The 23,009-nt window shown below is 45.7% G+C and overlaps 1 protein-coding gene across 4 annotated transcripts in view; it reads right to left on the bottom strand.

Moving 5' to 3' along the window:
* Positions 1–23,009, bottom strand: part of PTPN14 (protein tyrosine phosphatase non-receptor type 14) — a 157,088-nt gene that overhangs the window by 71,905 nt on the left and 62,174 nt on the right. For all 4 annotated transcript variants that reach the window (XM_053658343.1, XM_053658332.1, XM_053658342.1 and 1 more), the window contains exon 3: positions 12,778–12,947. In XM_053658343.1, coding sequence (XP_053514318.1) covers positions 12,778–12,947 — 170 coding nt within the window. The remainder of the gene's footprint in view (positions 1–12,777; positions 12,948–23,009) is intronic.

The following is a 23,009-nucleotide window of genomic DNA, read 5'->3' as shown; positions in this document are numbered from 1 at the left end:
ACGGTTCAATAGTTTGGGATGCCCTTTCGAAAATCAACCAGGTGTAAAAAACACAGCTTCCCTAAATCTGGTGTTTCCAACTTCCTGTGAATAAACTATTTCCGAGCCATAGTTTTCAAAATAAGAGTGGGATTTTTTTTTTGTGAAAAACTGTCAGAACACTAGCTCTCAGGATCACACGCTGGCACTTGTAACAGGAGAACATTAAATCACGGGTGTGTGTCCACGCACCTGCAACACAACCGCCTCTCAGTTTAGAGTGCAAAGGTGGCCTCAGAAGTTTGTCTTGACAGTTAAGACACCTGCCATCTAGAAATGCACCTTCCTATCTTCACAGTTTTCTTAAATGTATTGTGTTTCTGTTTAGTAGTTGGAATCAAAGATTCCTTGAAGCAGTCTACAGAAGAATATCTTTTTTAAAAAAAAAGGATCATGAAAAGAAACTTGAATCTTTCCACAACTTTGAGAAATTTTATTATCGTTTCTCAATTTACATTGTTTCATCTTACATTTACCTAAAGGCAGGAGAAATTGACAAATCAGAGACCAGATAGAGAATTACTGAAATCCAGATGTGAAATTCTCAGTTTTGAAATTAAATCTACCATTTCAAAGCCTGGGGGACTGGAGGAAAGACTCACTGAAGATTTTCGGGTCCTAGAGTAAGTAGTATGATTCAGTCAGTTCTTATTGCTTCTTTATTAAAGGTGCACAGAATGTTAAATTCTTGTACAATAAACATAGACCCTAAATTATATATACAGAAACATATTACATTATGCATAATCTATTATGCTAGCTAAGAGATTTAAAGATTGTATTCTGCCCTGGCTGGTGTGGTTCAGTGGATTGACGGCCTGCAAACCAAAGGGCTGCCAGTTCATTTCTCAGTCAGGGCACAAGCCTGGGTTTCAGGCCAGGTGCCCAGTAGGGGGCGCGCCAGAGGCAACCACGCATTGATGTTTCTCTCCCTCTCTTTCTCCTTCCCTTCCCTTCTCTCTAAAAATAAACAAAGCAATTTAAATAACGAATTAATTAGATAATTAAATAATTAATTAATGTGTCCTGAAATTGAGGAAATACGACCTGACCAAAATCGCTGCAGAACCTTGGGTTCTCCTCCTTGTGCCGTCCAGAACCCCCGGGAAGATGCCCACATATATTCTACCTACTTTGCAATAGTTCAGTTCCTTCCCAGTTGCTCAAAGTCCACTGGAGAATCTGTAACATCTGTTCACTAACACCAAATGCCGGCTGTAGCAGGAAGAACATCGGGACATAACGGGACATAACTGCGCTCCATTTAACCAAACTTAAGCGTAAGAATCACCTGTGGCACTGATTAAAAACAGATCTGATCTGCAAGGTCAGGAGGGCAAGAAATGGCATTTTTCAAGAAGACCACAGGCAATTCTGACACCTGCAGATTCAGGACCGCACCCAAAGAATCCATGGGCCCCTAATTTCTTAGTAGTTGTTTTTTAATAATCACCACTGAGTCCGTCATCTCTTTAAATAATCTTTAACTGGAATCTGTTTAATCTTCCTCAGATTACACCCTCTTCAAATTATAATTACTGCAAGATTAGCATGAGCTCAGCCTGGCCCCTGCGGATGCAGCGAACCTGCCCTCAGACCCCGACCAGCCAGCTGCTCTGACCCTCTGGGCAACGGGGCCAGGCCTGCCTTACCCTGTTTCCTTGCACTCACTGGTAACCTCAGCGCAGTGAGGGGGACCAGCCCGGAGCTCTCTGGACTGGGTCTGCCCCTCTGTACAGAACTGGAGTGAGGGTGGGCCATCTCCTTGGGGAATATGTGTTTGTGATCACAATAAATTAATTTTTGCAACCGGTTTTTTTGCACTTCAATGGGTTTTCACAACTCTATCTTTGGGAAGTAACTGATAGAATAAAAGGCAAATCTAAAATCTTCTTCAACGATATCAAATCCTCTGACGTTTGAAGGGTAATTGTGACTTCTGAAACTGATGAGTCAGCACCAAATTTGTACTCAATAGAGTTTCTACTAAACTAGGACTTATATTATATATAGTGACTTGGGCTCTGCTAATCACCAAATGTATACTAAGTCCCTTGGTGGCGCTGTAATCCCTCCACTTGGCTAGGCTGAACTAGTTCCCAGAATGCTCTTCCACTGAACATGCTCAGTTAATGATGGTCAAGACTGATTCTTCCACCAGGTGACTCACACCTACCTGCACAGCTTCCCAAGGAATGCAGTGATCTCCCCAGTACCGTCAAGGATATCTTTTGTATTTAACAAAACAAACGTTACTTGAATACTGACTGCGATAGGTGCTTTCTGAATCCTCACGACTGCTATGCTAGGATGTTGTCCCGACTGACTATAAACACAGATGATGGAGGTTTGGGAGCCTGCAGAGCCGGACCAAGAACAAATACTAACAGCCAGGTCTTCCGACTTTGAGGCTGTGCTCCTACTGGGGCAGAGTTTTGTTTATGAGTGACATTTTACTCCTAGCTATTAATTTTCCTTGCAGATTAGGCTGAAACCTAGTTCTTTGCTGATGCCTTCAATCATTCTAAATAGACAACAGAGTCTGGCAAGCATAACTCTCATTCCAAGTTTTCCATAGGTATCCATTTTTTTATAGTTGCTCCATGATCCCAAGGGTCTAGATTACTGACCTTTTCAAGTTTCCCTTAGACTTATGGGATACTCTCTTCAGCTATCAACACACACATCTTCTCCCTTCTCCCAAACATACATCCTGGTCAGAAACATTTGCTTCTAACCTTGCATCCTCTCCCGGCTTTTCTATTCAGGTGCCATGTGTCTGACTTGCATTTTAGCTGAACTTCAGCAACATTTGCTGGGCTTTGCTCTGAGAAACAGACATTTTTATGCTGGTGAAACCTCTACTCACTCCACCCAGCTGCAGGCGCAAGATTGACAGGCTGACCTTGAAAGAGAGTTCGGCCAGAACATGGTGCAACACGTCCCCCTCCACGACGACGCCTCCCCTGCACGCAGGAACGTCACCCAACGGCAGAACTGTTATTCCACAGGCGCACACCTGGGGACTCCACGCTGGCCGACACCTTTCTGCTGTGTGTTTCCAGTATCTACATTTCCCACTCTTCTAAAGTGCTCAGCGTCACCTGAAAGCTTGGCACTGTCACCGTGTGCCCAGGGCTGCAGATCACTGATAAAAATGTTAAATAACACCCATCTTAGTCCCAATCTCCACATAATGCTCCCCATTTAAAAGACCCCATTCAAAGAAGAGCCTGTTTGCCTACCCTTTGTTTCTTCTGTCTCAACTGCTTCCTTCCCTTTGACGAAAAACTTATCCCTTCCAGCTCGGCAGCCTATCTCCTTCAGTGTAGCCGGGGAAGGGAGGGGAGGGTGGCTAGAGGCTTTTTGGAAGTTTCAGTGAGTGGCCTCCATGGGCTTGCGGGCTTGGTTCAATCAAAACCATTCCAGTACCGGCTTCAGAGCCAGGCTTCCGAGCCAGGCTTCCGTCACTGAGCCGCTGTGTGACTATGGACAAAGTCCTTTATCTCCCTGGTTCTCAGTTTCTTTGTCTGTGCAATAAAGCAACTGGCCTCCACGATCTGCAACGTTCCATGTCTAGACAGAACAGGCTATGATTCTGGTAAAGCTTTACTCTGTCTTGACAGGAGACAAACTATACTTTCTCCAATAGTCTGTGTTTGTAAAGATTTGGATGACTCTTTATTACATTATGCCTTTCTGGTGGATGGCACTTTTTAGGGATGTTCAGAGATGATGCAGATATTGAAAGAAATAAAAAGGAAATCTGAAAAACTTAGGCCACGTCTCCACGTAAAGCAGAGGGACACGGTACTGGGCACTGGGGAGTGACATCCATAGAAACAAAGATTTCAGACGAGGGGTGTTAAGGGAAACGACATGTCCAGCTGAACCGTCTGCAGTCGAGTGGGCGTGGCTGAAGTGTGACCACAGCTGCAGGCTGACTGGAAAAAATTTAACGGGGCCAGTGACGCATGCGGTGAGCCACTGCAGAGAAGCACGTCAAGTTATATGGAAATGCAAGGGTCAGCGGTCACACCCTAAAGGCCAGCAGGGCCACGACATCCTGTGAAGCCGTAAATGCTGCTGACGGTAACACTGTGGGCAGTCGGGGAACTGGGCCAAACGAGACAGCATATGCCCACCTAGGAAGCATCCAAATGCAATTCCTTTAAAAATGGTCCAGTTGAAACAAAACCTACCCAGAGGCCAGAATCGACCCTCATGGGACTGGTTCATAAACTGTGACTTCGCAGGGCCTTGAGTCCCCCGAGTCTCTCTGCTGACACTTCGACAGAGACTAGACTCCTTGCTACTCCGTTGTCTGGGAAAGTTACAGGGAAGGGCAGGAAGGACGTAGTCAGTGTTTCTCTGACAAAGTAAAATAGAAGATATGGTTTATTTAACGGATGAAACCCCCACTTGGGAGTAACATTACTTTTATTAGGGAAAAAAAGACAATCCTTTCTTAAGAGATGAAAAAGAATGCCCACTTCCCAGGGTCCCAGCGAGGACCAAAAATCACTGCAGAGACTTAGGGCAGCAGCCCCCACACAAGTGCTGGCCGCTCCCACTGTCAGTTTTCCAATTGTGCCGGGGACGGAGCGTAAGCTATTCTTCCACAGAGCCTCGGAGACTCATAATATCCCCTGGGTCGGGGGAGGTTTCGGTCTTATATTGGGTCAGACGACAGCCCCATCATAAAACACACACACAAAAGGATTCTGTGTGTTCCAGTGCCTGCTGCAGCCCAGGCACCGCGGGCCACTTCAGTGTGGGGAATATACAGCACCCTGGTCACTTCCCTCCCCCCATGCCCACCCGCTGTGCCCAACTCAGGGCCTAGCACCGAGATTCCAGGAACTATGGAGAGCAAAGAATTCCAGGACATCTACTCCCTGTGTCTCCTTCTCCCCACAAGGGTTTTTTGTTGTTGTTAATCCATTATTGAAATGAACACCCCATTCCCAATGCCACCCATTATAATGATACCCCTCCAAATCCTAAGAACGCCTTATAAGGAAGTGGATGTCTTAAAGACACGCAGAGAGCAGAGCGGGCATGCTTTGACACGATAGAACACCTCTTCCCACAACTGATGTCGGTTTTTCCCTCTCCCCACCCCTCAACCAAAGGTAAACAAGGCTGTGTGCGGTTTCCCTTGTGTTCTACTCAGCTTCTGAATAAACAGTGCAGTCTAAAATCGTAATCGGTGCTCTACTACAAACCTTTGTCATTTCACGGGTCAGCTACTGACCAGTTCGAAATCAATGAATGAGTGAATGAACAAATGAATGAGCGTATCTTTGAAAATCAAGGAATGCACAGGATGCAATTAATATCCTGGCTTAAGAAATGAAGTTATTTCCAGAATGGCTCACCAGGAGCACATGATTTTTGGTTGCTTTTGAGAAGTTCAGAACAGATCATCGAATACTAGTGAATACATACTAACCACGTGATTAAAAATGAGATAATTTTAACACATAAAACACAGTTTTTGGGGGAAGTACTGCTCACCTATTTTTTTTAATAAACGTTGCCTTACTAATTAAAACGTACAGAAGTATATCTTGCTTTATAAAGGGAGAAAATCAAAAGTCAGATGCACTAAAGAACCCTAACATTCCAGGAAAGTTCCCTTTGAAACACAAAGGCTGCCGCTGATGTGTATTTCCTTTTGAAATTCAGATTCTTCTCATTTCAGGGCACCTACATGAATAATAATGTCAAGTGACATTACTAAAGAATTCTGACCTACCTTACTAGTTGTTTTCTCTCCCCTAAAGGGAAAGAATATCGAAGAAACACCCGGGTTGTATCTAAAAGTTAACTTCATTTTTTTTGTCTATATACCTCACGGTTCCAGTGTGCAGGGCTGCCTACATAGCTGACCACATCCCTGCATATCTTGCAAACGATCTCTTTTTCCTGGAGGGTGGGGCGGGTGGGGAGGACGGAGGAGACCATAAGAAGCTCCAGGCATTTGGAAGTCAGCAGGCACGAGGGCGTGCTCTTGATTGAATTAAGACAAATATAAACTTTGCGGAGTGCTCTTCTTCACGGTAGGACAGGAGGAAATCCTGGTTGAAGATTGAGCAAATAATCGATCGGTTTCCCTTAAGCAAATTAAACAGATTTTTTAACAGCTTCCCAGACTCAGTAGGATTTTCCAATGAAGCATCGGGTCCAGGAGCAGCAACGGTGACCGGGGCCAAGCACCTAATTCTGTATTTGCATAGATAAGTGAAAATTTTGTTTTTTGTTCCCCTGCAGGCTTTTCGTATTTGCTTTTTCTCTTGGATCACGCCCATCCCAGTCGACTCCGATCTACCCGACTGAGAGCAACTCACAAGGTGAACAACGAGCTGAGGTGGATGGACGGAGGTGGACAGAGGGGGCCGTCCTGGGCAGGACTGCCTCCATCATTTGCAGAATCCAGTGAAAAATAAGAAGGTAGGGACTGTTGTTCCAAAACTTAGAATTTCAAGACGGCAAGAGCAGAGCATTAAGCCAAGTGCGGGGCAACTAACCGCACAGGCTGCCAGCCCAGAAGCCCAGCCTGGTCCTGGAAGACACTTGCCAGGCTCCCTGAGCTTCAGTAAGCTTTGGGTTTGAGTCAGTAACGACAAACGCATATCTCCAACCGACCAAACACACGGAAAGGAAATGACAGCTGCCTAGAGAAACAGCTCTTGGAGGCGGCAGGAAAGGTGCTGAGACCTGCTCATTCTTACCCCCCTTCAGACGCGCAAAATGTCTAACAGCCTTAATAAAGGTTGAAACAAGAAACCGTGCGAATGGCAGCTAACATTTTCCCCAACTGTCCCCGCTTTGGGAAAGCAGTGCTTCTCGCCTTCAAGGTCGCCCCACTGGTGACAGCCGGCCATCTTCCTCTGTCAATCCCATCCTGCATTGCATTAAGCCTGCAGAATAATGTTTTAGATGACATCCCAGTATCAACAGTGTCTTAAAACATCTAAAATATCTGGCAGGAGCCATGGCATTCCCAATCGCCAACGGAGAGAACCAGTTCCCACTCACCAGCTGGGGCCGACTGGGAGGAGAATCTGCCATTCCGGGCCCGAAGCATGTTCTAGGAGTTTCGGGCCCTGGAAGGGTGTCCCTGTCTCCCAGCCCATGGGTACACTTTAAATAGCCATTAATACGGCATCTCAAAACAATAAAAGAACTCAAAGAACCAGAGGAACAAAATAAATGGTGTTGTAAAAGGAAATGGAAACGTTACCATAATTAGAGCTTTTAAAAGAGACACTTTAAATACTGGTTGGGCACCGACTTCTTCCCAACGGCATTCAGGAGCTTCACCAAGGACAGCATTGGCATTTAGAAGAAAGGAAAGGTGAAGAAGGCTTCTGGAAGGTCATTAAAACTTTGTCCTGAAACCAGGTTTAAAAACGAAATAAATCAAAACACCCTCTTGGCCTTGATGGGGGACGGAAGGAAGGCTTCCCTTAATCTGGCTTTACCATCCACACGCCATTGACCCAGAAATGTCACTGGGAGGAAAGGGGCTCCTATCACAGTCAAAGAATGTCAGAACTGAACCCCTCTGTCACTCACTATTTGTCAAAGACGCACGCACCCTCTTGATGGTTTTCGGTGTGGGATGAGGCCTTCCCCGGGGAGGTCCTCCCAGACAGGAACGCCACTGAACACGGTGAATGCCCCCACACAATCCCATACAGAGATTAAGTGTGTTTGAAATCTCTCTGGGAATAAGCGCTAGACAGTTTACCTAGCAGAGGAGCGGGGAGCCTCACTTCAGAGACCTGCGGGGGTGGACAGAAAACTCAGAGACAGCACCCGCTAGGCGGGGGGAGCCTGGGCCAGGTCCCACAGACCCGGAGTTTCGGCCAGATGTTCGACACTGTGCTAAGGCTGTCCCTGGGGGGGGGCGGGGTGCCTGCTGGGTACAGCAATGGTTCCCCTGCTTTGCTTCAATACAGAGCACACCACACACCTACACAACAGGACAAAAACCGGTCCTGGAAAAGAAGGCAAGGTTATTTGACCTCATTTGGACAATTAAAAAGCTCCTTTGCACTAGGGAAACATACCATTCCACAGTGACTAATGCAAAGGCAAACACGTTTTGGTTAAAGGAAAATGTCCCATAATTAAATATTTTTCAAACCATGCATGCAGTCAGCAGGGTAAACTTCTAAAGCTTAAATTTCATCTTCAAAAATGATTTTTGCATTGAAAAAGTTCTCGCTTTGGTATTGGTGGGGGGAAGAAAAACCAAACTCAAGAGGGACTTCCTCAGTGGAGAAAGACTTGGAAAACCCCCCAGAGCTAAACTAAAAGCAATCATCTTGGCCAGGAGTCCTGCGGCTTTCCTCTTGCTATTATTAAGTATCCTTCTGTTTGACTAAAAATTTCTCCACCTCTCACAAGCCATCGTTTCTCTTTCCATGTCCAGAAAAAAACCCTAAAACCATGTGTTTATAATGAGCCTGTTGCTATGCAAATGATTAAAACACATTACAAAAATCTTTCCTTTGAGTCAGGGGAAGATGAACTGCTGGAGCAAGAGTTTCTTCGCCGAACAAAAAAAGCTGGCAAAAAGGAGTATGAGAAGCGAAGCAAAATAAGGGAAAAATACAGCGGCTTCATCATTTTAGTCAGAGGTTTCAGGAAAATGAACATTTTTAAAGCCCAAAGGTTAATGTGTTCTTAACAGCTTGGAGTGGGGTTAACAAACTTAAGAATCTTTTTCATTCCTAAGGGTTCACAATTCACCCTCCCTCTGTCCACTACAGGGTCCTTTCAACAGCTTCTTCACGCTTCTCCAAGAACATCAAGAGATTTTTTCCTTTTCTGTGCACTCCTGTGTGTATTTTCCTTTTGATATCTTTTTTCCCTGTCCTTCATTTACCACCTAAAACGAGGGCCCGATTTGTCTCTTTCACTTCCGACTCAATCATGGCATCTTGGCCGACTTCCCTCACTTACTGAAGAGATTTGTTCTTCAAAAGTCACACCCAGGAGATGAGAGGAGACACAGTACGTCAAGATTAATGTCAAAAACACAGAGCTTCTCAATTTTCTAATTAAAAAAAATCTGGTCTTCATCATTGCAACAAAGTGTCTTGCCTTCTTAGGTTGCAAAAACAATATTAGCACATTTTGTTGTGCTCTTCTGTGTAGCCTGCTAATCTGCAAATTTTCAAGGGCGGGGTTGCCTGGGGACAAGAAATCACAACACATGCCTTTTAATTTTCCTTTCCCCACTATGTGCCTTAATATATATGGCTTCACACACACATCAAACAAGCAAATGGGCAAAAACCCACAGTCTTAGTTCTAAACTCTCTGTCTGTATTCAGAGGGAAGAGGAGGCTGGTCCTGACGAAGGCTATAGAACCTGTTTTACTGTCCAATAGAAGCGGCCAAAGCATTGCAAACATGTGTTGGATAAAAACAAGTTTGGTTGGCTGCAGACAAAGACTTATTTTTTAAGCACAGATGGTTGAATGGTTGCCTCCTCCAACGGGCTGCCCACAATGAAAGACAGATTTCTGTGTCTAATCTATGCAAACATCTTCCTCCGTGGGCATCACAAAGACTAACTGTTTTGTGTCAGACGTGGCAGATCCCAGGTGCTCTCGGATGCCAAGGCCCATCTCCCACCTGAGATGCCGGTAACCTGGGTAACAGCGGATGGCTGGAGAATTAGTCACGAACCCTCCTCCTTCCCTGAAACATCCCTTTGAAATCCCGCCCCCGCAGCCGCTGCCACTCCTTGGCTGCTCTGCTTGGAAGTTTCAACATTCAGATGGGACCCTAGGTGCTTCTAAAACCTCCCAGGACAGCTCAGATTCCTGCCCCACCTCCCACAGTGAGACTCCTAAGACTCAGTAGTATTCTTCACCTTGAATTCAGCTCATTTGTTTGTCTCTAACATCAAACCCAGGAGCCTAAAAAGGTGATTCTGTCCCAACCACATCTCCTTTATACTCTACAGTCTATGTGCCTGCCACCCACAGGAGGTCACAGTGCACCACACCCGAGTCACTGCTGGTGGCCTACAACCTTCCTGAGTGTGTGCTATTCCCTTCTTCTGTCCTTTCTTTCTCTGCAAATTTGCCTTTCTTCACCCACAATACTTTTCTCTCTCATTTCTCCATCTCCCCAGGTACCACCTTTGATTTGCTCTGACACCCTTGTTAGTGCAGTCCAGTTTCAAGACCCCCAAGAGCAATAAAAATTCCTGCAATGCCAAATCACATATACACACACACACTCCTCGTGCAAACCCAGCTCCTAACTTTAAACATCCTTTGCCATAAAAAGGTCATAGCTGAAATCCACATAGTTTAGTTCCAATGTTTAAGTCTAAAAATGTCCTCTAAAGTTTTAAATTACTTTGTTAGTTTTTCGGAGCAAATGACAGTAATAGAGTTTGTTTTAGAAACCTGGAAAAAACTCTGTCTCCCCTTATCAAACTTCTTAAACAAGCCAAACTAACTGAGCAAGAAGAAATTCTAAAGGAAAGGTGAGGGAGGGGTAAAAAAAAAAAAAAAAGAAAGAAAAATTCTAAAGGAAAACAGTGCACCTAATCTCCAGCATCCATCACCACCAAAAATTTTTGCTCTTTCCCTCAAATTTTGAGATGTAAACACTTTTTGCTTTGTTTCAGCTTATGGGTGCATATATTGACAATCAAATAATGCAGTGTTAATTTTACTTACCTGGAAAATCTAAAATTGCACAGAGCTATAGAGGTTAACAAATCTATTGATTCCCAAGTATGGATGAACATCGAGGAATATTTTTTATTTTAAACAATACATCCTCCCGATCCCTCGCCTTAGATATTCCCATTCAGACTTCCGGTACAGCCCTGGAATCCATATTTATAATAATAGTCCAGGTAACTGTGCCATAGCAGGTCCCGGTCTGTTTAAAGCAACTGGTCTCCTCCAACTTCTTACCCAATATGGTGGTCAAAACACCGCTATCCACTCTATGCCACTCACTTCCAGACTTCGAGACGCTTGCCTTTTTATATGTCTGCTTTTTTTGTTGCACTTTTATATGGATTTCATTAATATTGTTGAGACTGTATTCTTATGTTCAGCCAAGTAACCAAAGTCTCTCAATTCCTTGAATTTCCCTCACTATCAGCCCTAATGTTGTGTTCCAGAACAGTGGCAGAATTCCTTCCCCACAAGTCTTCAAATATCCTCAGGCAGCTACTCCACCCTCAAAAGTCTTCACTTTTCTAAAAAAAACCTGATTCTGCTAAATTCAGGAAGCACAGTTTCTGAGTGCTTCACCATTTCAATTGCTCTTCTACAACAGACCTCACAGAATAATACTGTCTAGGGTAACAACACTTCATTTGTTTTCTCACAGACAACTTTTCCTCAACGTGTATTCATTTATAGCCCGTGTTTCAGCCTTGTTACTCATTGCTTTTCATTTAATGGCCCAAGAGCCCTGGATTAGCCAGTACTTAGTAATGTAATGCTGTGTTCCTAGCTGTGTAAGGTATTCAGCAAGGATTCAAAAGCCAGTGGAAATCACCCGATTTCTGTGAATAATTTCTTGCACAGAAAGGCCTTAGATGAGTGAAATAACTTGAAAACAGTGGATGACAGTATATAACCAAGTACTTCAAGGAAATGACACCTGAAAGACTGAACCCAGGCTTTCGGGTCAGACAGTGAGCTGTCTCATGGCCTCTGTTCATAAAAATTCCACCTATGTAAACAATAGTTTCTTATTTAAAAAAAAGATGGAAGCTTTTACCTTAAAATGTACATAAAAAATTGCAAGTACCTCCTTATTTCAGAAATTCAAAACGTAAGAAACTAATGGCATGTTCAATAATCAAGACGAACACAGTTTCTTCCCCTCCGTAGGCCACGGGCATGGCCTACCAAGGACTCTGAATGCCACGCCCCGGGGAAAAGATGAAAATCTGAGAGTTTCTGCAGTTCCCTTTATTACCGAAAACAACCATGCGATGAGGAGACACATCACTCCCCAGTACATTTTAATGAAAAACTCTTACACTAGCACCAACAAAAATGCATTTGTTTCATTCATAGAATCACAGACCATCAGAACTGGAGGAAGTTATCCAAATCCCTCTCTTTACAGACAAGAGGGAAATATCATTGCAGAGATGGAAGGTGATGCTCTCCAAGGTTAAGCAGCCAGTGAGCAGGAAGATGGGACCAGTGCACATGTAGGTCTCCCCTCTACTGCTGGCTTCCAGTATCCTCTCATTTATCTTGGACAATGAAAACTTGCCTTCTCAACATTTTTCTCAACTCTACTCCCGTCTTCAGTTACCATCTTGATCCTCAAATCCAAAGACTGAAGGTACATTTTGTTTGGGGACATTTTGAGGGAAAGAGTAGACTAAACAGTAAATAGATTCCCAATTTTTTATTCAAGTCTAGCGCATTTTACCCACAGTCTCCAACGAATACTCCCATGCTGCTAGACACGAAATTCCACCCGCCTCACCAGCATTGTAAGGAACTGCCGGGCTTGGCTGTCGGGCTTCGAACAAAAATTCTAAAGTGGAAAAGCAGCTGGTAAAGAACCTCCATCTACTGCATCCTTTTCCCCAAGACACACACACACACACACACACACACACACACACCCCCCCAAATCAACCAGCTTATCTACTCCAGCTGACGCCTCACAGTTCACCCACACCCTCGTGTGGAACGCGGAAAAAAACACACCTACCTTGTGGCCTCTTGCTGAAGCCATGACACATTTGGCACATAGAACATGACTCCGAAGAAAAGCAGAGGCTCGTTAGCGAATTTGTCCAGATGTTTCTTCAGAGGTTTCTCCAGCTCCACCCATCGTGCTTGCTGGCTCTTGCTGAGAAACCAAAGGCCAAAGTAGTGCGTCTAGATGAAAGGGCAAAACAACATCAGTTCCTGCTCACAGGGGCCTTCCCGAGACCACACAGGAAACAAGGCTCCCGCGTCTCACGCCACCTTGGGCTCCTCAGCCCATACACAAGGGTTTGGCTTTTACTTTCTAACTTCAGGACAGATTACAAAGAAACCACATGTACAGAATGGTGTGACCCACACCCGTCCTGACTGTGTGAGTGAGGGATACCAATGCACCCCGGTTAGGTACAGGGGCTGCTACAGGGTGGAGACCATGCTGACTTCTTTCCTAAGATCTCAAGGCTGACGTTCCAGCAGCTTCTGAGTGATCTCACACGGAGCCTGCTAGCAAAGGCAAAAACACCCAGTTCCTGCACCTGCTGTGAAGTAACTGATCACACAACGAAGACAAAACCTCCTGCCAAAGGAAAGCTTCCACAGTGTAGAGTATCTCCATGCAGTACCAGATTTGCACTGAAAACTGATTCACTCCTTTTGAGCTTCAATGGAGCCCTTAAACACACATCACCTCGACCACTTCATTACACACGAACTGGAGCAAATTTCTCCCCCATGTCAAGCTTCCAGAGTGGAAGGGTCTTGTCTTCGCAGCTGCCGCAGGGCCCCCGTGGTTGTCCTTGGTCGATTATGGTGGGATTTGATAGATGAAAGCGACCTTTTCACCTTTGGACTAGAAGCCTCACCCAGTCTAGTCCTGACCAACGTGCTAAATGATTAAAACAGGTGCTTTTACACACCCAATCCTGTCTTCATATTAATTAATGCTCATATTTCAGGATTAGCACTACAATCACCGCAAAATAGATCACTGCTTTTGAAGCATTCTTTTATATTTCAATTATAGCCTTTTATATTTCAATTAGAGCACACCTGGAAATCTGCCTTCAAAAGAATGTTTTCATTGCCACGTTTAATTTCCAAAGGCATTCCTGTGCAGACGCTCCCCTCCAGCTGGCTGCCCGCTTCACGATTCCCAGGACCAACCCTGCCACAATGCTACCAAGACCTACTGTAAGTTTTCACTCTGACTTGACGGGAAAACCAGATGTGAAATTGCCTCCATCAGACCCAGCTACTCTACGGGATATTTTCAAATGACACTTTCGGCTGGGAGCAGCCACTTGACCTGCTCTCCTCCGTGATGTTCCAAAGGGCAAGTTCACGCCAGAAGTCTATGCATTTCTCAAGAAACGAAAACGCAGCAGAGCCCAGGTTCTATTTCCATCCAGTCAGACACACTCGCCTGAGTGAGTTCTGAGCCCTGTTGTTCCTTTCCCAGCCTCAGTGAGTCCCTGATCTGTTCTGATGTGACTGATGATGTCGAGAGAGTGAAATGTGGCCGAGTCAAAGGAGACAGGCTTTGAAGTCAGTTCACCGCCCAGCTCCTGCACTCACCGCCTCGGTGCCTGTGGCCAAGTTCCTGAGCCTCCCCACGCCTCACACCTTTCCCATCTGTACAGTGGGGGTGCAGGTTCCGAGGGATGTAAATACGATGATGCCGAATGACCGTGCACGTGGGGGACACATGTTAAATAACCACCATTGTTGTGGCTGAGGCTACTGCTACCATCACCATCATCCAGAAATAAAAGCTGGCAAGCCTGAAGAATCTTTCTCATCAGCCCTACTGGCATCCCTAGGAACCCCAGGATTAGCACACAGAGGTTATCTGGAACTAGCTGAGAAAAGGCAAGCAAAAGCAGAGGCTGGAAAGCTTTTCAATGAGGAAAATCTAAAAGGCATGAGGAAAAAAAGTCAAGAAGCAGTGCTTCCCCGGGATTTTCTTTACGGTCTCATGACAGGTGTTGGTGGGAAAGGGAACATCACTGTGAGGCTGTCCTCGGCGGGGGTCTATGACTCAGGCTCACGCAAATCTCAAAATGAGGTCATCCGGGTACTTGATAAAGTGTCTGGAGAGGGGCCAGGTCAGTTCTGCACTACCCTGAGTGCCTTTAAGGAGCACCGTGCTGCAGAAGGGTATTTTGGATGGCTAGCAGCGAGTCTTCATATAATAAATGAGGTAATCTATGTAAACAGGAATGTGCTATGTAATAATTATTTGAGTTGGAAAAGAGCCCTTTTATAAGCCTGGGTGGAGAAAGTGAGGGCGACCGTTGCAGTGACTTAACAGGCCAATCATGATTTATTACCTTTCGCTAAGAGTAGCCTTGCCATTGGGGGGTATAATTTTATAGGCCATACTTCATTCAAATTATAACATTCACTCAAATTAGTAACATTCAAATTATAAAGGGCCCACAGGAACATTCTTCAGTCGATTTTTCAAAAGAAAATTAAAAATGTTTTTTTCTTCCTGCTCCTAGACTTTAAGGCTAGCATTTTAAATCTCCTTTCGTCATTCCCACCCACCTGCCCAACCATTAAGCCAGACCTGACCTTCGCCGCCCGAAAAACCTGAGAAAGAACATTCCACCGCATACACTGCACACACACAGGTGCGTACACTTAAAAAGGAGGCTGATGAGGTGCAAGAGAAATCCCGGCAAGGTCACAGACTTGAGCCACCATTCATAGTAGAGACCGCTAAATAACGAGGCAAACTATTTCCAATGCAAAAGTGAAATAAAAACCTAATTCATGGCATAAGATTTTTTTGTTGTTGCCATACAGCCTTTCCCATAGGACACAGGATATTTCAGGGAGACTCGTTCTGCCTTTACCCAGTAAAACGATTTTAGAACTCCTCAACACATGGGGTTTCCAGTGCAGGGTGGAACTGGAGGAGGCAGGTCACCCGGAGGACAGAGTTTCTACCCACTCACAGACAGAGCAACCGAGTTTTAGACGTGCTGAATTCGGTTACCAAGCAAGAAGCGGAGTCCATTCATGAGACCCCCATCCCCGCACTGTTCTGGGTCCTGCACTTGAAGTAACCTTCTCCATCGTCACTCCACCTCCCTCGTCCTTCACTCCAGCTGCATCCCTACTGTGGGGTTTTCAAGAGAGGGGGAAAACAGTCTCAAAGTTCTCAGCCTGCTCTAGTCACGTTTACAATGCAGCGCCCCTTTATTCTGCCAGAGTGCACCGTGCCGCCCAGGAAATGGGACCAGACCCTAACAGCTCACTTAGACAGACATGTGCGCCAACCACCCTCCTGTGCATCAGCCAAGAGGCCATCAATCCCGGCAAGCCCAGCTGGGACCCCACCAGGCCTGGCCGCAACGGACCTGCCAACTCAAACTCCAGCTGGATTCTGGAAACTGAGCCTCCCTGGGAAACATCACCACATGGTTGAAGAGAGTGTGGTGGAGGATTCCAAGTAGAAACCACCTCCTCCGCGGCCAGAAAGACCCCAGCATGCTGCCTGAGTGAAGGCACAGAAGCCCGGTTTGGTGGACCTGCCTACGCCAGATCCATCCTATCCCACGGTACCTCTGGGCCAGCTAGCAAGCCCATTTTATTGTTCTAGTTCTCTTTGGAAAATAGCTCTGGTGCCGGGAATTCTGCAATGAGTTCCTTGCAATGATGAGAAAAGAAGACCAAAGAACCAGCTCCCAGGGAGAGGAACCACACCTCTGAATCAGTTCCTAAAAATGCAGCACCAGGAAGCAACACAGGGGAGCTACACTAAACTGCGGTTTTCATGAGTAGTTTCCTCGTCTGCTCAGCTTGGAGTTGTGCGTTTTAACAGAGGAAGCACAGTGTTCTCGTGCCCTCAAAATTGGACTAGTTTCTGCAACAGCAGAGCGGTACGTGAACTTTAAGGTCAAGGTAAGATCTCTCTTTTGGTATCACGAAAAGACTGCCTTTATAAACAATCTGGAGCGTGTTGGATTTGTTTGTTCATTTATTTGTTGAGATCACGGTGTCCCCCCACACTGATTATTCACAGGAAAAGATTTCTTGTGGGTTCTTTTTTTCAGCTTTGCGACCAAAGGCACAGCTTTAATGCCAACTGTTTGTGAAGGTCACAGGCGCAGTCTTGGCAATGACAATACTACGGATTAGATCCACAATCTTATCTCAAGCATTCTGAAGAGTTAATCATCCAGAAGCAAAAGGTCGAAATTCCCTGCATCAAGTTGTGATAAGGTAGTCTGGAGTACCCGCTATTTTAGCTGCAAAGTTAGAAACTGAGAGTCAATGTGCTTCCCACGTAGGGGTTACAGAAAGCACTGAGGCTTGCCCTGAGGCGTGGAAAATACTCCTGAAGATGACCACGGGCAGACTCTGAAACTGCTCGCCACGCATGCAACCACATTCCAATGGCTTTGGAAAATATGCCACTGTGCATTCGCTGGATAACTGTAGAAAAACAATTTGCGCACAGTCCACCTCTCCTCTGGGTAGCCTGGGATTTCTACAGCGGACACATCTGTAATTAACCTCCACACCGTCTCTGTTTCCTAGCCAACCTCTTCAAAAAAGGACAGGAAAAGAAACTGCAGATTAGCATAGACCCAAGAAGCCAAGCTCACAGCCAAGAAAAATCACTCAGAATAAGCAAAAAAGAAGAAGAAGAAGAAGACTTACAAGTTAAGACTGGGGACTGGGGAAATGATTTCACCTACAACCTCAATGTCTAGAAAGCAAACACCGGCATCAGTTTATCTTGCAGAATTGACATGGCGCTAATAAGATTTCACATGATTATGGTTACAGAGACAAAAAGCAATACAAATTCACGAGTCTCCCGAGCAGACTGCTTTTCAATCGATTCTTAATCAGGGTTGACCACGTTAGCCCCCCTGCACGTTCAGACACACACAGATGTGGTTAAGCAGACTGTAAGTACAGCCAACCCCACCACTGTCTGCCAGCGTCAGGAAATTCAGTGTTCTGTCTAATCAAATATCCCCATCATCACGCTTCAGCTACCAACTCCCAAAATGAAAGCAAACCACAGAAATACCCTTGACCTAAGTTTGCTGTTCCTCGATGATAGGAAATGCGTGTTAAGATTCCATATCTTTAAAACTCCAGCCATTGTGAAAACAGCAAAATACAGGGCATCTCTGCCATGGCCAGCAGCTCTGGATGAATCAACTTTTAGGAAAGGCAAAAATATAAATCTGCAAAAGAAAAAGGTGCATAAGTTGGAGGGTAATCACCCGCCCTATGAAATGATTATGGATTTCTTTTCTTTAGGTTCTTTTAAAAACCAGCGGTCTTAGTCTAGCCTCAGAGAGACCCAGGAGTTACTGAAATCACATTGCCAAGAATGCTGGACTTTCAAACAGAAGAGTTCTCTATCCTGCATACACTTCAGCTGTGAAGAGTATCACAGGGACCTTTGTTACATTATTTATCCCTTCCCCATTTATAATTTTTTAATTAAAAGGAGAGCCAAGATCATCCTTAAAGGAAGTAATTCTAGCATATTTTTACATTTTATTAAGATCCTTTAATATAATTTATTACTACGAGCATGGCTCCCCTGCCTAAGAAGAGCGATGTTGAGTAGAAATAAAATGAAAGCCACATATTTAAGAAGTTAATGTTGACAAATGTTACTTAAAATGGTATATTTGAAATACAATGCTTTCAAAATGTAACTAGCATAAAAATGATTAGTGAAATGTTTAAGCTCTTTTTCTACACCAGGTCTTCAAAGTCTGCTCTGTATTTCACTCTTACTGCTCATCCCGGTTCAAAGCGATCACATTTCAGGTGCTCAACAGCCACAGGTGGCCAGGGGTTATCACATCGGATGACACAGTCTTAAATGAGTCATAAGCATTCAAGTAACTGAAAGATTTGCTCCATGTGCCATCACAGTGTGTAACAATGAGAGCCAATAAAAATGGAGCATGCAGACTTTGAGGAAAGGAGAGCCCACTGCGGAGGCGGGGGACCAGATAGAAGGTGTGGTGTCCTGCAGGGGAGGTCACTGACACAAGGACAATTACTGTGTGTGAACACTACCTCATCTAATCGCCCAGCAACTCCACAGGTTGCTACTGTTACCATCTCCATTTACAGGTAAGAAAACGGAAGCACCAGGTAGTAACCATCCAAGATCCCGCAGCTAAGAGGAAGTAGGGCCAGAATTCAAACTCTGAGAGTTTGACCCCAGCTCACATTCTGAGCTGCCAAACTCTGCTGCTTCTCCGTATATTTATTTTTAAAATAGGAGAATCAGTCATGAGACCACCGAGTTTTAACTATTTCTCTCTTAACATCAGTCCGTGATTTTTCAAACCGGATGTGGGGGCCCAAGGGAACGGGACTTCAGGAGTCATCCCCTCTGCAAGCATTTTCTACATTAATGTTCCATCGAAGATCTCATTTCGGGAAAAGAAAGGGGTGAGGTCCATTGATCCAAATATGTTGTAACTATATTATCAGAATTCTAATTTTCTGAGCCTCTGTTTCTTAAATCTCTTCCTTTAATAAAGTTCCTGGTCAGAAATCCATACCTATTTTTACTTCCAAACGTAAAACAATTAAAAAGAACTGTTTCCCTAAGGAGTTCGTTCTCTTGCCTCTTGCCAAGATTATTGTTATGTCTACCTGACTGGCCTTTCTGTTCCTCCTGCCCCCTGATCCTTGTTCCTTTTCTGTTATTCGGTTCTTTTCCTGAACCGCAAGGCGATCACGCCAGGCTCCACCTTAAAATCCTTTGAAGGCTTCCCATCTCATGGTAGTGTTTCGTGCCCCCAAACAATTCGAAGAGTATTTAATAAAACACTAAAAGAACTGAGAACCACTGAGTCAACATACTTTTTTAAAATCTATGGGACTTCCAAAAGTGTTTCCCAAAGCATTTACCATGGCTCCTTTTCCACTGCTACACATCCCTGGGAGTTAGAACAGTGGGGTCTGCCTGCCTGCATTTGAACCAGTCCAGAGAAGGCAAGCAGGTCGCGCTGTCTTGGGGTCCCACATCCCTAATTGGGGTAGCAAGAGAAGCCACCCAACAGACTGGTTACGAGAGTCAAGCGAGTGGATATGCGGAAAGTACTCAGCACAATAGGAAATACACTGAAAGGTGGCAATTACTTTAATTATTTGGGGGACACATTCTGGAAACAATACCCTCAGGATCTAGCTAAAATTCCCTATCCAGACACATTAAAATCTTCCAAGGCAGACGCCCACCAGCCCTTCCGCACTCCTACCCTCCCCACCAGGACTGCCTCCCCCCCCACACACACACAAACACATCAGTGCAAACTGAACTCGGCCCCTCCCTGAAAGTCCCACAAGCGTCCCTGTTCCTGTACCTCGGCATGGGCTGTTCCCTCTCTCGCCTGTTTGTCCTGCTTTCTAAACCCTAGGGCAGGGACCCTATTAGATTCGGCTTCCCTGGGCTTAAAGGTATTGCTGGCCCTAGGAACCAGGCCTGGTGGATGCCATTTGAAACGGCAACATCAGTGCATTCAAAACCAGAGTTGACCCCCCAAAAGCTTACCATATAGATACACATGTCATTATACTTCGTCAAAACGCACGGGATATACAACACCAAGAATGAACCCTGATGGAAACTGTGGACTTTGGGGGATGATGCTGTACTGATGTGGGTTCATCAACGGTAACAAATGTTCTCCCGTCGTCTGGAATGTTGATAGCAGAGAAGTGGACAGGGGTGGATGGAGGCAGGGCGTACACGGAACTCTGCTCTCCACTCAATTTGTTGTGAACCGAAAACTGCTTTAAAAAATTACCTGATGAAATTAAGTGGTAAAGCACCAATTGTAATGACTGTAGATCAAAAATGAAATCAAAATTAATTTTCCTTTTGTCACATAAAACTATCATAAAGTTTAGAATGCACCTAAACCACAGGACACTTCCGAGAGCCAAGCCGAAAGTCCACCATAACCTGGTTTCCGAGCCTTCTTTATAACTAAACATTGTGTTATAGTTTGGACGGATCTCCACTTTCTCCTCTAAAGCGCCAGCAGCCCTACTCAGAAACCGCCCTCAGCACCCAGCGCGGGGCAGGGAGCAGACCTGGTGTTCGCCCCTGCTACCTCGGCTTCTGGGTGGAGGACACATTCCTCCCCCAGGTGTGGGTGCAGATAATCAGAGCGAAGCATTACACGGCTCCACCTCACCCTGCAGCTCAGAAGTAGCCATGGGACTGTCTCACAAAAGCCCACACCTTCGCTGTCACCTGTCACAGAACAAAAGCACACAATTAGGAAAGAAAGCGATTTGCTCTCAGGTGGATGCACCCGCTGGGGGCCCGTCAAAATAAAGCCAGCAGTAAATGCGAACCATGCCCTGGCATTAGAAGATCAGTCACACTGCCACACACGCTTAGCAGCAGAATGTGGACCTCGCCGCTTTATCCTCTGTGACGACACAGTGGCGGGGTAATCCGGGGTTGACCTTTGCCCTCTGGCTGCTGGAACAATGGTCTGCAAGAGCAGTTATTACCGTGCACATCTCCAGACCCGCCTCCCCTGGCACCTTACACTGCAGCTCTGCCTGCTGATCTGCAGAGGTAGCCCTTCAGTCCCCAGAACGGGCCTGCTTTTTCACACGCGTGGATCTGCAAGAATCCAGTTCCTCATGCCCAGTCCCCGTTCAAAGAGCGGAGGCTCTGTCCATCTGTCACCGAGACCTCCTGTCCCCGGTCTGGGCTGCACAACTGTCTAAGGACAGCACGGCTGCCCCTGCCCTGCACCTCCATGTGGCCCCCATTCAATCTTAACTGTCGGTTTAAAGGCTGGGCTCCCGTACTTGTCTGCGCATGTCCCAATGATAAAACTGTGCCTTTTTCAGCTTCATTCCATCAAGCCCTAAAACAGTGCCTGACGCACTGCAGTCGCTCAAGATTTTCTTCAATGAAAAAGACTCAAATTGGAACAAGTACATGTTATCAGAGACAGCACGATGCGTTTTCCATACTGTATCTCGTTAATACTTGCAGCAGCCCTATAAGGTAAGTGAACCTTGCTTACCTTATAGGTAAGGTCACCTAACTAAAAAGCGACAGGACTATAACTGGAACTCCAATCCAAGACTCGGAAGCCTGCCCTTGTACCTACTTAACCATGTGTTACTTGCTTTCCTAAGCATGTGAAGAATACTGTTACTCTATTGTGAGTTAGAGGGAATACTCAACAGTAAAACCACTGTATATATTTTTAAAGGATCTATAACTAAAATTTTTGTAAGAATTTTGACCAATCTCCTACTTGACCGATCTATGGTATTAAGGTTCTCCCTTTATACCTGTGCACATACCTATGTGTCAATATGCATACCCAAGTGAGTTACTAATAATCAAAAAAGAGCCGGCCACCAACCAGTGAGGACAGCACGTGGGAACCCTAACGCAGCTACGCAGAGCTGCTGGGCAGGACAGTCCCCCACACAGGAAAACCAGCCTCAGAGGAAGACCTGAGCTCCGGAACCGGAGTACAAACATGGCAACCAGCAGGAGACAGAAGCGCTGGAGTGGAGCAGTCCCGCAGAGGATAAAAGTCGGTCAGCAGAAGACACCAAGAAGGAAGGAAGACCTTTCCCCAATTCCTATGGGCACATGGACGCAGGTGGAGCATGAGAACATCAAACAGCCCAATCATCACTTCCAACAGGCACCACCCGCCTCTTCTCCATCACCCTGAGGTCTTAGGCAATGATGTCACAGGGCCTAGGACAATGACAAGGCTTCATCTGTCCTCAATAAGGCTTGAACCTCAGGAGACTACTCATTTCCGCACTGGCAACCATTCAACCACGATACCTTACCCCCTGGCTGGTGTGACACATGGCTCCAACCATTCGACCATGCCACCTTACCCACCGGCCGGTATGACACATGGCCCCAACCATTCGACCATGCCACCGTACCCACCGGCCGGTATGACACATGGCCCCAACCATTCGACCATGCCACCGTACCCACCGGCCGGTATGACACATGGCTCTCAAGATACCAATGCTTGTATGGATTACTCACCATGACTCTTCTCTGAAATGGCTGTAAGACTGAAAAAAACGGGGCAAGGACACACTGCCCTAAGTAAGAGTCTCCTCTAAACAGTGATGGCACATCTGTCTTTCTGGTCATGAAGCCCGAAGCGGACTCACAGACAGTGCAAAGAAACCAAGGGCCAGGGGGAATCTTAAAAG

This window comes from Artibeus jamaicensis, unplaced genomic scaffold (assembly GCF_021234435.1).
Source record: "Artibeus jamaicensis isolate MK-2021 breed Jamaican fruit bat unplaced genomic scaffold, CSHL_Jam_final contig_2170, whole genome shotgun sequence".
Classification (NCBI taxonomy): Eukaryota; Metazoa; Chordata; class Mammalia; order Chiroptera; family Phyllostomidae; genus Artibeus; species Artibeus jamaicensis.
Note: the sequence above shows the minus strand (reverse complement) of the source record. Positions and strands in the feature narration are given on the sequence as shown.